The sequence below is a fragment of the Abramis brama genome, assembly GCF_963993115.1.
Source record: "Abramis brama genome assembly, chromosome: 4".
Classification (NCBI taxonomy): domain Eukaryota; kingdom Metazoa; phylum Chordata; class Actinopteri; order Cypriniformes; family Leuciscidae; genus Abramis; species Abramis brama.
This window is the reverse complement of record NC_139966.1, coordinates 48,845,285-48,858,850: the sequence shown is the minus strand read 5'-3', so window position 1 is coordinate 48,858,850 and position 13,566 is coordinate 48,845,285. Positions and strand designations below refer to the sequence as shown.

Genomic DNA, 13,566 nt, shown 5'->3' with positions numbered 1-13,566 from the left:
AAGAAGTCCTGGAAGATTCTTCTGGCCATCACAGTCACCTGGCTTGAACCCAACAGAAAATCTCTGGTGGGATTTGTAGAAGGCAGTAGCAGCACACAAATCCCAACAGCACGAATTTTGCTGAACTGGAGTCCATTGCTCATGAGGAACGGGCTCAGATTCCTCAGAAACGCTGCCAGAAGCTGGTGTCTGGTTCTACATCTCGTTTGCAGCAGGTCATAACAGCAAAAGGTTGTTACAGCATAAGGTTCCATAGAAAAGGGGTTAAATAATTTTGAAACTGCAGAAGTCATTAAAAATTGCATTTTCAGTTAAATTTGGGAAACCACTTGAAACATTTGTTGTGTTGAGCTGTTTCAGTTACTTTTGTTCATTGCAAACAGCTGAAAGTCGGTAAATTTTGCCAATATACCTGATTTGCAATGGGGGTTAAATAATTTCGATTGCAACTGTAGGTAATTTAAAACTTATTTTTTCAATAAAACCCCCTCACCAGAGCAGACGACTCCAACATCTCGTCCATGAGAACATTCAGCTCGACTCCATGAAGAGATGGAACATTCTGAGAGTTTTGTTTCATTCCCGTCACAATCAAACACATCAGCCCAGATTTCACCACTTCCCTCTCCAAACCAGTCTGATCCCACAACAGACACAGCAATCCCACAATTCAGCTGTCTACAGAGGACACTGGCAGCTCTCATATCCCAGGATGCATCACACACTGTGCCCCATTTATTGAAGTACTGACGCTCAACTCGACCAGAACAGAAGTCAGGACCATTGACCAGTCTGAGGTCAGTGTAACCTGTTTAAAGTACAGAGTTTACTTAAACAGTATGAAACATGAAATAGAAATGTTTTTAAAAATTGTTTATGATTATCTCAATAAGTTGAAAACTACAGTTCCATTACCAGAACATAACAGTCCAATATCATTCTCATGAGTACAGTTGTGTTTTAGAGAAAATGATGTTGGACAGAAAGATATATAAGACTCATTTCCTCTGCACTGAATCTCTTGTGTCCACATCTGAGCGTCTCCTTTGCCAAAAGCATCTTCTCTCAGCACCTGTACAGGAGCCCCACAGTCCAGCTCTCTACACACAACCTCTGCATCCTGCTGGTCAAAGGCAGCGTCACACACTGAATTCCAGGTGTTTCCGTGAACCATCTCTAATCTTCCAGAGCACAAATGAGGTCCATTGGTAAGTCTGGAATGTTTATGATCTGTTTTTATTACATTCAAAATGGTACAAAACAGAGAAAACACAGTTACTCAGAGTGGCAAGCTTAAGAGAGTATATTTTATTTAGCAGTTGCAGTCCCTAAATAACAATAATCGTATGAAAATTACATCACATCAGATTAGTTGTTCTGTCAAGAGAGTTGTGTGTAATTTATGATGTTTATCACAATGTAAAAGTACACTATGTCATTCACCTGAACAGATGACTCCAGCATCACCATTATGACCACAGGTATGTTTACCCCATCCTGCTGATTCACAGTTTTTCAGTGATGACTCAATTCCAAAACAAACTAAAACACTCATCCAGATTGGTCCGGATCCTGGTCCAAAATGAGCATCACTCAGAGCATCTACAGGTTCTCCACAGTCCAGCTCTCTACACACCACTGCAGCATCAGGCATATCCCAGCCATCATCACACACTGTTCCCCACTGACCTCTATGAAGAACCTCCACTCTACCAGCACAGCGACTGTTGCCATTTACCAGCCTCACATTCATTACATCTATGAGAGGGTAATAGAAATGGAGAGAGAAAAGCATTTATCAAACTTAAAACAATATACTAGACCAGCGTGTTGCTTTGTGATGGGTTCATATACAGTATATGTGTATCATTTCAGTCTTTTAATTCAACTCTTACCAGCACACACCAGTTCAACATTGTTGTCATGTGAACAGTTGTTTTCATATGATAGTGATTTTGGACAGAGGTGAATCTGAGACTCATTTCCTCTGCACTGAATCTCTTGTGTCCACATCTGAGCGTCTCCTTCGCCAAAAGCATCTTCTCCCAGCACCTGTACAGGAGCCCCACAGTCCAGCTCTCTACACACAACCTCTGCATCCTGCTGGTCAAAGGCAGCGTCACACACTGAAACCCACGACTGATCATCAAGTATCTCTAACCTCCCAGAGCAGCGAGAACCTCCAACCAGCCGGACTTCTAAAAAAGCAATAGAACAGAAAAATTTTCAGAAAAAAATAATCAATGACAAATTATTTATTTAAAAAGAATACTGGTGTGTACGTATATAATTTAAATATATACAGTATGTTATAGAAGTTTACAGTACCTGAACAGATGACTCCAGCATCTTCAGTATGATCACAGTTGCTTTTACCCCATCCTGATGATCCACAGTTTTTCAGTGTTGACTCTGATCCAGTACACATGACAAGATTCATCCAGATTGGTCCTGATCCTGGTCCAAAATGAGCATCACCCAGAGCATCTACAGGTTCTCCACAGTCCAGCTCTCTACACACCACTGCCGCATCAGCCATATCCCAGTCATCTCCACACACTGTTCCCCACTGACCTCTATGAAGAACCTCCACTCTACCAGCACAGCGACTGTGACCACCAACCAACCTCACATTCGAACCTTCTATATATTGAACAGAGAGCATGAGAGATGAAGAGACAATGAGAAACAGAGAGAAATAAAGAGTGAGATAAAAGAAATCACACAATGAGGAGGGAATGCACATTGATATAACATCAAGTTTTAATCTGGGGATTTGAATCAGAAGTGAAAATTTGTTTCAACCTGCACACACAAATTCAACGTCGTTGCCATGAGAACAGTTGTTTTCATCTAATGGTGATGTTGGACAGAGGTGAATCTGAGACTCATCTCCTCTGCACTGAATCTCTTGTGTCCACATCTGAGCGTCTCCTTTGCCAAAAGCATCTTCTCCCAGCACCTGTACAGGAGCCCCACAGTCCAGCTCTCTACACACAACCTCTGCATCCTGCTGGTCAAAGGCAGCGTCACACACTGAAACCCACGACTGATCATCAAGTATCTCCAACCTCCCAGAGCAGCGAGAACCTCCAACCAGCCGGACTCCTGTAACAACAATACAGTTAATTTAAATAGTTAATTGGACAAAAAATAAATAAATAAAATAATAATAATAATAATAATAATAATAATATATATCTCCCAGCCCAACCTATATACAGTGCAATGCATAAGTGAATACACCCATGCTAAAGTTGACTAAAAAGAGGAATAAAAAAATCATATTTTGGAAATTGAACTTAATGCCTTAATTTAAAAAATTAGGAAAAATCCAACTTTTAAGGACACCAATTTTCTTTGTGAATGAATAATGTATCGTAAATAAATAAATGTTCTTCCTTAAAATACATGGTGCATAAGTGAGTACACCCCTATGTTAAATTCCCATAGAGGCAGGCTGATTTTTATTTTTAAGTATTTAAAAAAAAAAAAAAATGTAGGATACTATGCATCCTGATAAAGTTCCCTTGGCCTTTGGAATTAAAATAGCCCCACATCATCACATAGCCTTCACCATACCTAGAGATTGGCATGGGGTACTTTCCATAAGATCATCTCTCAATGCAAATCAAACTAGCTATTAGGTTAACTGAAATAAAACCATGCCAATCTCTAGGTATGGTGAAGGCTATGTGATGATGTGGGGCTATTTTAATTCCAAAGGCCAAGGGAACTTTATCAGGATGCATAGTATCCTAAATTTTTTTTTTTTTAAATACTTAAAAATAAAAATCTGCCTGCCTCTATGGGAATTTAACATAGGGGTGTACTCACTTATGCACCATGTATTTTAAGGAAGAACATTTATTTATTTACGATACATTATTCATTCACAAAGAAAATTGGTGTCCTTAAAGGTTGGATTTTTCCTATTTTTTTTAATTAAGGCATTAAGTGCAATTTCCAAAATATGATTTTTTATTCCTCTTTTTAGTCAACTTTAGCATGGGTGTATTCACTTATGCATTGCACTGTATATATATATATATATATATATATATATATATATATATATATATATATATATATATATATATATATATATATATATATATATATATATATATATATATATATACCAGCGCAGCGACTCTGACCACCAACCAAAGGTGTGTATGTATATATCAAATTATTCAACCCCATTGCAAATCATTGCAACTTAGCCATATTTCTAACATGCTCAACAAACCTAGCCAGTTCAGATATTTCATGTGTTCTAGCTCAAGCAAACCTGGTGCAACTAATGAAGCCCTTTATTAGTTGCATTCGGTGTGCTTGATTTATTAAAACATTATATAATATACATAATTATAATAGGTATCATAACGTGTAATTTATGGTGAGAGGAGAAGAAACAGCCACCTCTGAACTAAAGACAGTGTCTAATTGGTCAGAACTCATCTGAGAGGCTGGACAGACTCCTCAGGTTAAAATCTCAGGACACGAACAAAGGATCAGAAGACAGAGTCAGATCAAGAGCAGAAGAACATGGGTTAACAGTTTCATTCAAGCCATCTAACTACTCTCGTCTCACTTTTCTTCCTTACTTAGTTTCCTTTTCTTTCCGTTTTATAAAATTTAATAAACCTGCATAAGAAACGATAGAAGGGTTAAAATGAATGATTGATGGTTCGTTCAGGTCAGGTCAAGTGCACATAGAAACTTAGGATTTCATCATTTCACTCCTAAAACTCATTCTTTCTTCACTTTCTTTCTTTCTGTAACTCGTGTGAATGTGTGTGTGCATGTGTTTATGTGTTAAATATTAGTTTTATGTGTTAGAAATATCAATAAAGTCTCATTTGCATTTAAAAAGAAGTGTTCTTGTGTTATGTGCTTACAAATTTAATGTCTTAAACTGCTGATAGTGACATTGGTAATAAATAGTGTTTTCACTATAGTTTGGATATTAATATCCGCTGCAGAGCTGATAGTTACCATGATCACTCAGGGTTGTTTTACACATTAAACTCGTGGCCTCAAGAAAGAAAAAAAGTAGTTTCCTCAACAATAGAATAGAAAATACTCTACATTTTGGTGAAATGACGACACTTTTAGTAATGTTATATTAAGGTGAGGTACTGTACAAAGCACTTTACCTGAACAGATGACTCCAGCATCTTCAATATGATCACAGTTGTTATTACCCCATCCTGATGACCCACAGTTCTTCAGTGTAGACTCTGATCCAGTACACAAGACATAACTCATCCAGATTGGTCCTGATCCTGGTCCAAAATAAGCATCACTCAGAGCATCTACAGGTTCTCCACAGTCCAGCTCTCTACACACCACTGCAGCATCAGCCAAATCCCAGTCATCTCCACACACTGTTCCCCACTGACCTCTATGAAGAACCTCCACTCTACCAGCACAGCGACTGTGACCACCAACCAACCGCACATTCACACTGACTGTATATTAAATAAAGAAGTGAACAGATGGAGAGATAATAATGAACAGTCAGAAAAAGAGAGTTAAAAGAATCACAAGAGAGAGAGAGAGAGAGAGAGAGAGAGAGAGAGAGAGAGAGAGAGAGAGAGAGAGAGAGAGAGAGAGAGAGAGAGAGAGAGAGAGAAAAAAATCAAAGATTTGAAATCCACTCTGACCTGCACACAGCAGTTTAACATCATTGTCATGAGAACATTTGTGTTGGTGTGATTGTGATGTTGGACAGAGGTGAATCTGAGACTCATTTCCTCTGCACTGAATCTCTTGTGTCCACATCTGAGCGTCTCCTTTTCCAAAAGCATCTTCTCCCAGCACCTGTACAGGAGCCCCACAGTCCAGCTCTCTACACACAACCTCTGCATCCTGCTGGTCAAAGGCAGCGTCACACACTGAAACCCACGACTGATCATCAAGCATCTCTAACCTCCCAGAGCAGCGAGAACCTCCAACCAGCCGGACTTCTAAAGGAATCCAGATCATTTAAATTATTTTTTTGGGGAAAAAAAAAAACCCTGCTGTACACTTGCATAAAAATATTTTATAGATTCGTATATCATATTTTATATGTAAGAGAAACACCACATGTTGTATATGAAAAAAAAAAAAAATAAATAAAAAAAAAAATCTAACATTTTAAAAAGTGAAAAAGATTGAGAAAAAAAATGTTAAAGAAACATGTCATACATAGGTTTATTCTCATTTATTTATTATTGAGGTCAGTAAGATTTAGTTTGAAACAAATTTTATTGAGCAAGATGCATTCATTTAGAATGTTACAAAATATTTCTGTTACAAATAAAATGCTTTAAACTCCTTCAAAAAACACATTCACAATTCATTAAGCATCACAACCATTTTCAACTGTGCGCACCAAATCTAAGATTTCAGGAGGATCATGTGACACTGAAGACAGAGGTAATGTCTGCTAAAAACTACATTTTATGACCCTGGACCACCAGTCACATGGGTCAATTTTTGGAACTTGAGATGAATAAATAAGCTTTCCATTGATGTATGGTTTGTTAGGATATGACAATATTTGGCTGAGATACAACCATTTGAAAATCTGGAATCTGAGGGTGCAAAAAAATCTAAACATTGAGAAAATCGCCTTTAAAGTTCTACATTTATGTTCGCGATTTTGCTGCATTCACTCACAAAAATAAATGTTTTATATATTTACAGTAGGAAATGTACAAAATATCTTCATGGAACATGATCTTTACTTAATATCCTCGTGATTTTTGTCATAAAAGAAAAATCGATAATTTTGACCCATACAATGTATTGTTGGCTATTGCCACAAATATACCTGTGCTACTTGTGACTGGTTTTGTGATGCAGGGTCACATATGTTAAAATAGAAAACAGTTATTTTAAACTGTAAAAAAAAAAAAAAAAGTACAGTTTTTGCTGGGCATAAGCAGCATCTTACTGACCCCAAACTTTTGAATGCGGTGTATAAAAAAGCAGGACTATTTTTAGTGATGTAATATTATGGTGCAGAATGGAGCAGTTTACCTGAACAGATGACTCCAGCATCATTAGTATGATCACAGTTGCTTTTACCCCATGCTGCTGACCCACAGTTCTTCAGTGTTGACTCTGATCCAGTACACATGACAAGATTCATCCAGATTGGTCCTGATCCTGGTCCAAAATGAGCATTACTCAGAGCATCTACAGGTTCTCCACAGTCCAGCTCTCTACACACCACTGCAGCATCAGCCAAATCCCAGCCAACATGACACACTGTTCCCCACTGACCTCTATGAAGAACCTCCACTCTACCAGCACAGCGACTGGGACCACCAACCAACCGCACATTCACACTTTTCTTTTGTGCAACAGAAAAAATACAGACTGGGAGAGAGAAAGGAGGAATTAAATTAACAACAACTTAGCACAAAATATACATAATATGTGCCAGTTAGACAGCAAGTCAGATGCAGTATCGTATTGCATATAAATGTTTGAATTGAGATAATTTCATCCTCAAATAAAAAGTATAAACCTACTAGCGGTGATGAGTTTGATTAGAAACATCAGACTCCTTATCATCATCTTCTGCTGGACGCAAACCATTTCATCAGCTCAGAGAACGCAGCACAAGTTTCTTTTCTGTTCCCCAAACACACTGAAGAAACTGGGTACTGTCAGCCCCCTAAAGAGGAGAGCCCTAAAACTTTCCAATCAGGTTCATCATTACCTTATTAGACACAACAGAGGAAATCATCAAACAACTTCAGTGACAAATCAGAGGAGGCATTTCTGATTTACACCATATACATCAAAAGCTCGTCAGCGCTGAAAAGAACTCCTCCTCCATATCGAGACACTTCAGTGAGGATGCACACACACACACACACCTGCCAGAGGCAAAAAATAGTAACGCATCATTTGGGAGACTTTGAAGATTTCAGAGAGAGGAAGCACCTCATGTTATATACAGCATCAGAACCAAACACCTGCTGATTCAGACACTGATAACTGCTCAATTCAAACATCATAATATGCAAAAAATATATTTATATTGAACATATTTTATAAATGTATATTTTAAATCGACAGAATATAAATTATATATTAATAACAACAAAACAACATATTTGTCCCAAATTAAAGTTAAATTTGCAACCCTGTACCCATTCTAAGTACATATTATTATTTAGTTTTATCAGTTTTAATGTTCATTGTTCATTTAATGTTCAAAAACTCAGAAATCAGTTGTAAATAAAAAGGTTTCATTGACTTTAGAAACTACAGAGAATTTAGCAGCCTTTGGGCAACAGGCATGTGCATTGATTGTGGCAAAGCGTCACTCAACCACAAGATGGCAGAAAAACACTTGTTATTCTAAATACAGGCAGACGTAATTCAGGGGAGTCCAATCCTGTTCCTGAAGATCAACCTACCTATCCAACCCTGATTCAACACACCTGTCTGTAATTATCAAGTGTTCCTGAAGATCCTAATTAGCTGGTACAGTTGTGTTTGCTCATGATTGGAGCTGAACTTTTCAGGAAGTTAGTTCTCCAGGAACAGATTTGGCATCCTTGCTGTAATGTGTTACTCTTCAGATAGAGTGCAGCGAAACATTCATGAAATGAGCTGATAAACGTCTTGTCAGGAGAGGGTCTCAATGTTGAACGCTTACTGGGACAGAAAATGTTCCGTTCTTTCTTATAATAAAAATTCTGAATGATTATTTGGGCAAACTGACATTTTATTGTGGTAAAATGTTTTGGTAAAAAGTCTGATTAAACAAATTAAGCTCTATGGCAGTCAGCAACAACATAGTGCTTCATAATAGATTCAGCGCTGGGTGTTGAGAGATTTTAAGTTCTATTAACAACCATTACAAGTGACAACATCGCTGATTTATCAACAATAAATTAACAAGAGACATTTTAAATATCTGCATAATGCCAATATATGACACTTCAGTTGGTATGAGTTACCGGTGACATGTTTAGCCTTCTGTATACGCAAGTCAGTTCATCCTGGTCACTGCTCTCAGAAGAATACAATCCAGTTTGTTGCAAACATCACCTCTCCTGCGTGTGTGAGAAGAAGAATTCAGAGGCTATTACACTCTTTCAAGTGCACTTTACTGTTCTCTTACACTGTTTACGGTTCAATACAGAACTTCACAGAGGCTCCATCTTCATTCCCAACCTCTAGACCAGTTCAAGTTTTAACCAACATCTGTCCACAGTAAGGGCTGAATATTCAGAGAAATCCATCTCAAATAAGATCAGACATCCACAGATGCAATATCTGCAGAGGTTACAGCAGCAGATCAAGTTCCAGCGGCTCGTAGACCCTGTTTCTGCATGACATTCCAGAGTTTGTGGAGGTTGGACTGAGTGATGAGGTCGTCTGGTTTGAGTTGCAGCGCACGGAGGTAGTTGCTCTCAGCTTCCTTCAGCTTCCCATTAAGATGGAGGATGGCCCCGAGATTCATCAGAGCTGCTGGATGCTGGGAGAACGAGAAAAGCAGGCACAAAAAGAGAGAATCATGGATGGATTATAGAATGTGGTTCTGGAATTAGGTAAGAAAAAAAACTGAACATTCTAAAAGAGCAAATGCAACAAATATAATGGAAGACTTCAGAAAATTTGAAGTTTGTAATTAATGCATATAGAAGATTCAATAATTGTGCAAGGTTACTACGAACAAAAATATCTTTAACATCTGGCTGAAGAAGGTACTTACATCAGGTCTTAAATTAGCTGCCTTCCCATAATACCGTTCAGCTGCCTCATTCAGACTGGCCTGTCTGTGGACAAACACACACATTACAAGAACCTGTAAGTTATTATGAAAATGATTATGCATACATAATAAATTATTAATATTGCTGCATAATGAGTGTTGGCCCAGGCAACTAGCTCTCTAATGTACATACTAGTGCGACTTTAATTTCACTAATAATACTCTGCTGCCTCTTCTCACATCAACACAAGTTAGAATAATTAATTAGCTAAGCTGTAAGTAAAATCAATATGTCCATGTATTTATCTGGCAAGCAGCTTTGGAATAAGCAGAATAAATGTAAAGTCAGCTAGTCATTATCGCAAAATATTCCCCTGTTTCATTGTAGATGATGAAACATGTGAAGTCCACCTGCAATCCATCTGAAACAACTGAAACACACACACACCTGAGCATATGAGCAGCGCTGAACACCACGTCAAACTCAGAACTGTCCAGCTCTGCAGCTTTCTGAGCCATTACTGCTGCCTCTCCCAGACGAGACTCTTCACACAGAAACTGACCTGAGAGAGAGAGAGAGAGAGAGAGAGAGAGAGAGAGAGAGAGAGAGAGAGAGAGAGAGAGAGATATACACACATACACACACACACATATATATATGTGCATATATATATATATATATATATATATATATATATATATATATATATATATATATACACACACACATATATATATATATATACACACACATATATATATATATATTTATTATTAATAATAATAATAATAATAATAATAATAATAATAATAGCAATAACATTTTTTAGCATTAATCAATAACATTAGAATTGAATCGAATCAGATCCTACCGTAATGCATATAGCAGTTTCCTCTAGTAGGATCCAGCTCTATTGCTTTCAGGAAGTAACGCTCTGCTTCAGACTTTTGTCCCTGTGGAGAAATTAAGAAATAATTACAACTACACCCACCGTTACTATTAAAGGGACATAGTCGTAACCGGATCCTTTAAATTTACGCTATACATGATGTTAGATGTTATCAAAGTGTGGGAAAGTACACTTGTGTGACTGTTTCTCCATGTTTGATGTTCAATTGTCTCACTTTCTTTACAGTTCAGTGCTGATTGCTTCCATGTTGGTGTTACCTTTGCAAACGTTCTTGTCATAAGCAGCGAGGTTATATTAGGCTTGCTTCACTGAACAGTTTTGTGGCAAACACTTCAGATAAGAGGATAAAGAAATAGCTTGGAAAGCCGTAGCATTTCATGCTCTCATTGGCCGCGGTTCCTGAAAAGCATTCAACTATGTCCAAGAGCGTTTATCAAATGTATAGGCCTATAACACTTGAAGTCAGGGTTTCAAAAACCACTAAATACCTGCAGATTTGAATCCAAAAAAGGTAAATACAAAAAAAGCTATTGTTTTAGCCCCAGACCTCGATTTAATCTGTTGACTAAAGCGTTAAATTAGCTTTTCGAGGACATATTTTCAATGTAAAACAAACCTTAGAACCTTCAAGTTCAAAAACAGACTGCTAAACTCTATACAAGGCTAAACGGAAAAGGAAACAGCAGTAAATGTCCTGAATCTTTCACGTTTTGGCCATCTGACAAAAATGGTCTTGTGAGGTACATCATGACATAACTTCAGTCATTTTGTCTGATGCTGTTCTGACCGCCTGACAGAGTAAGCCAGCTAATATGCCGCAGTTCTTCAACAGGTGGTCAAAAGTTCACCAATAACCTGTTTTCAAGAAGGAAAGAGTAATTAAATTAAGCATGGTGCTTGAGGGGTAATAACCGGTTTTAATCTGTGTGTATTAAGTGGACAGGCCAAGTGGGGGTTGGTGGTGTGTGGGGAGGGGGGGTTTAAAGTGAGCAAACAGGTTTGAGGCAAGTCTGCACTCTTGACCAGCCGTGCCGAGACACAAACCCAAATCAGATTAGGAGGAGGATATGAGATATCACGTCCTGGGGGGGATGCAGCTGCTCGACCTTTCTTCATCACCCCTTCTTCATCAACCCTTCTCCATTTACATCATGGTGGTCAGAGAGGAAAATATCACGGGGAGCAAGGGTTATTTCGTATGCAGGGAGATAAGGGATAGTGAAAGGGGTGGAATAAACATGTGAAAATCTGAAAAGACAGGATTCATTATTAACAAAATGATGTTGCCGTTGATGTCCGAGAGATGTTTTTGTGTCAATGTTCCTCTCAAGGACAAAGCAATTATTTCTTTCCTCAGCACTAAGAGTCTCATGAAGGGTCATCTGTGGCAAATGATTTTGATAACCAGATCCATCTTTGGATACTTCTTTCCACTTCATCTCCCCATTTCCAGATTGAAATCAAACTAAATGTATTTAATATTTAATTACCCTTTCACAAATCCATTTAGCTTCAGGTTTTTACATTCATAATGAAAATTTTATAGCAACCACAGTCTGTAAAAAATATAGAAGTAAAAGTTTGAGACCCCTACTGAAAAAGCTTATATTTAACCTATTCTATTTAATAATATATTTTTATTTTTATTTAGGTAAAATAGAAGCACTGTCACTAGTGGTACAATATTATTATTATTATTATTATTATTATTATTATTATTATAAGTAGTAGTAGTAGTAGTAGTAGCAATAATGATAATAATCATAACAACAACATGGATGGATGGAAGCGATAGAATGGGATGGATCATGGATGAAATGAAGTGGATGGAAGGGATGGATGGAATAATGGATTCATGGATAAACAAGAAATAAATAAACACCATGTCAATTGATTTTCAAAATCTTTTTATTTGTTTTCAATGTGGGCTCAGACTTTCAGGTCTCACTTTTGTGTTTGTGACAGAAGAAAAGCTCACAAACCCAAAAAGGGTAATAATGTACTTGTCAGGTTGACTCACCATGATAGACAGCAGTTTTCCATAGGTCAGGTGGGCAGGAACATGGTCGGGTTTGGCCTTCAGTGACTCTCTGTACCAATGTCCCGCTTCCTCTAGATTATTCAGCCTCATATACGCCTCGCCTGTGGGCCAAAGTCAGAAGGACATCCAAAATTACCTAGAATTCCCTGGACTTCATGCCGACAAATCAAATGCAAAGAAAAGCATATGTCGTTTGATTAGTTTGAGGAGTTATGGAAGAACTTTCCAAATATGCTTAGAGTTGACATTAAATCTCTGGAGCACTATGTTTGAAATGTATAGAGAAAAACGTTCTAAACTGCCTGATGTCCCAAAAACAACAGTCCATCATGGTATGAGACCGATAATGAAAGTATCATACAAGGGACAGAAACCATAAGCGTAACTGTAACTGTAAGCAACTGAGCTTTCAATAGCTTTGCTATATTAAGGTCATGAGTTTGATTCCAAGGAAATGCATATACTTTGGAAGCATCTGCCAAAGGCATAAATGTAAACTCATCACATCTCCGGATACTGATTCAGTAATGCAAGGACACATTATCTATGTATCAGATTCCAGTCACATCTCCAGGCGTGACAAAAAAAATATTTGGGATGGTTTTACAAATAACTAGCATTTTATACAATATAAATTATTTCAAAGCAGCTTCACGGTAATGAACGGGTAACATAATTAATGATGCAGACGTCATCAAATATGAAATATGAGACAAATTCAAATTCTGTTGTAAAGCAGCTGTAGCAACATAATGGTGTGATTAAACTGAAGGGGTTGTAGAACACTAAAAATATATTTTAGGTCATATTTGAAATCTTAAATGGAGCATGTTGATGAGGTTGTCTATAAGAGGGGAAAATCTAAAATTGCAGGGGGAAAA

At 37.6% G+C, this 13,566-nt stretch overlaps 2 protein-coding genes across 2 annotated transcripts in view; both read right to left on the bottom strand.

The window, feature by feature from the left end:
* The window catches only part of LOC311082216 (antigen WC1.1-like), a gene marked incomplete at both ends in the record, with an annotated part of 33,006 nt that extends 30,467 nt beyond the window's left edge, over positions 1-2,539 (bottom strand). Inside the window, 5 exons of the mRNA XM_084112950.1 lie at positions 494-808; positions 916-1,230; positions 1,444-1,758; positions 1,896-2,198; positions 2,329-2,539. Of these exons, the coding sequence (XP_083969076.1) occupies positions 494-808; positions 916-1,230; positions 1,444-1,758; positions 1,896-2,198; positions 2,329-2,539 (1,459 nt within the window). The remainder of the gene's footprint in view (positions 1-493; positions 809-915; positions 1,231-1,443; positions 1,759-1,895; positions 2,199-2,328) is intronic.
* A 6,188-nt stretch (positions 2,540-8,727) lies between these two features.
* The window catches only part of LOC311080702 (protein O-mannosyl-transferase TMTC2-like), a 29,316-nt gene continuing 24,477 nt past the window's right edge, over positions 8,728-13,566 (bottom strand). Inside the window, exons 8-12 of the mRNA XM_084110797.1 lie at positions 12,665-12,786; positions 10,606-10,687; positions 10,182-10,296; positions 9,734-9,797; positions 8,728-9,496 (exon numbers count right to left, since the gene is read on the bottom strand). Of these exons, the coding sequence (XP_083966923.1) occupies positions 9,317-9,496; positions 9,734-9,797; positions 10,182-10,296; positions 10,606-10,687; positions 12,665-12,786 (563 nt within the window). The 3' untranslated portion in view covers positions 8,728-9,316. The remainder of the gene's footprint in view (positions 9,497-9,733; positions 9,798-10,181; positions 10,297-10,605; positions 10,688-12,664; positions 12,787-13,566) is intronic.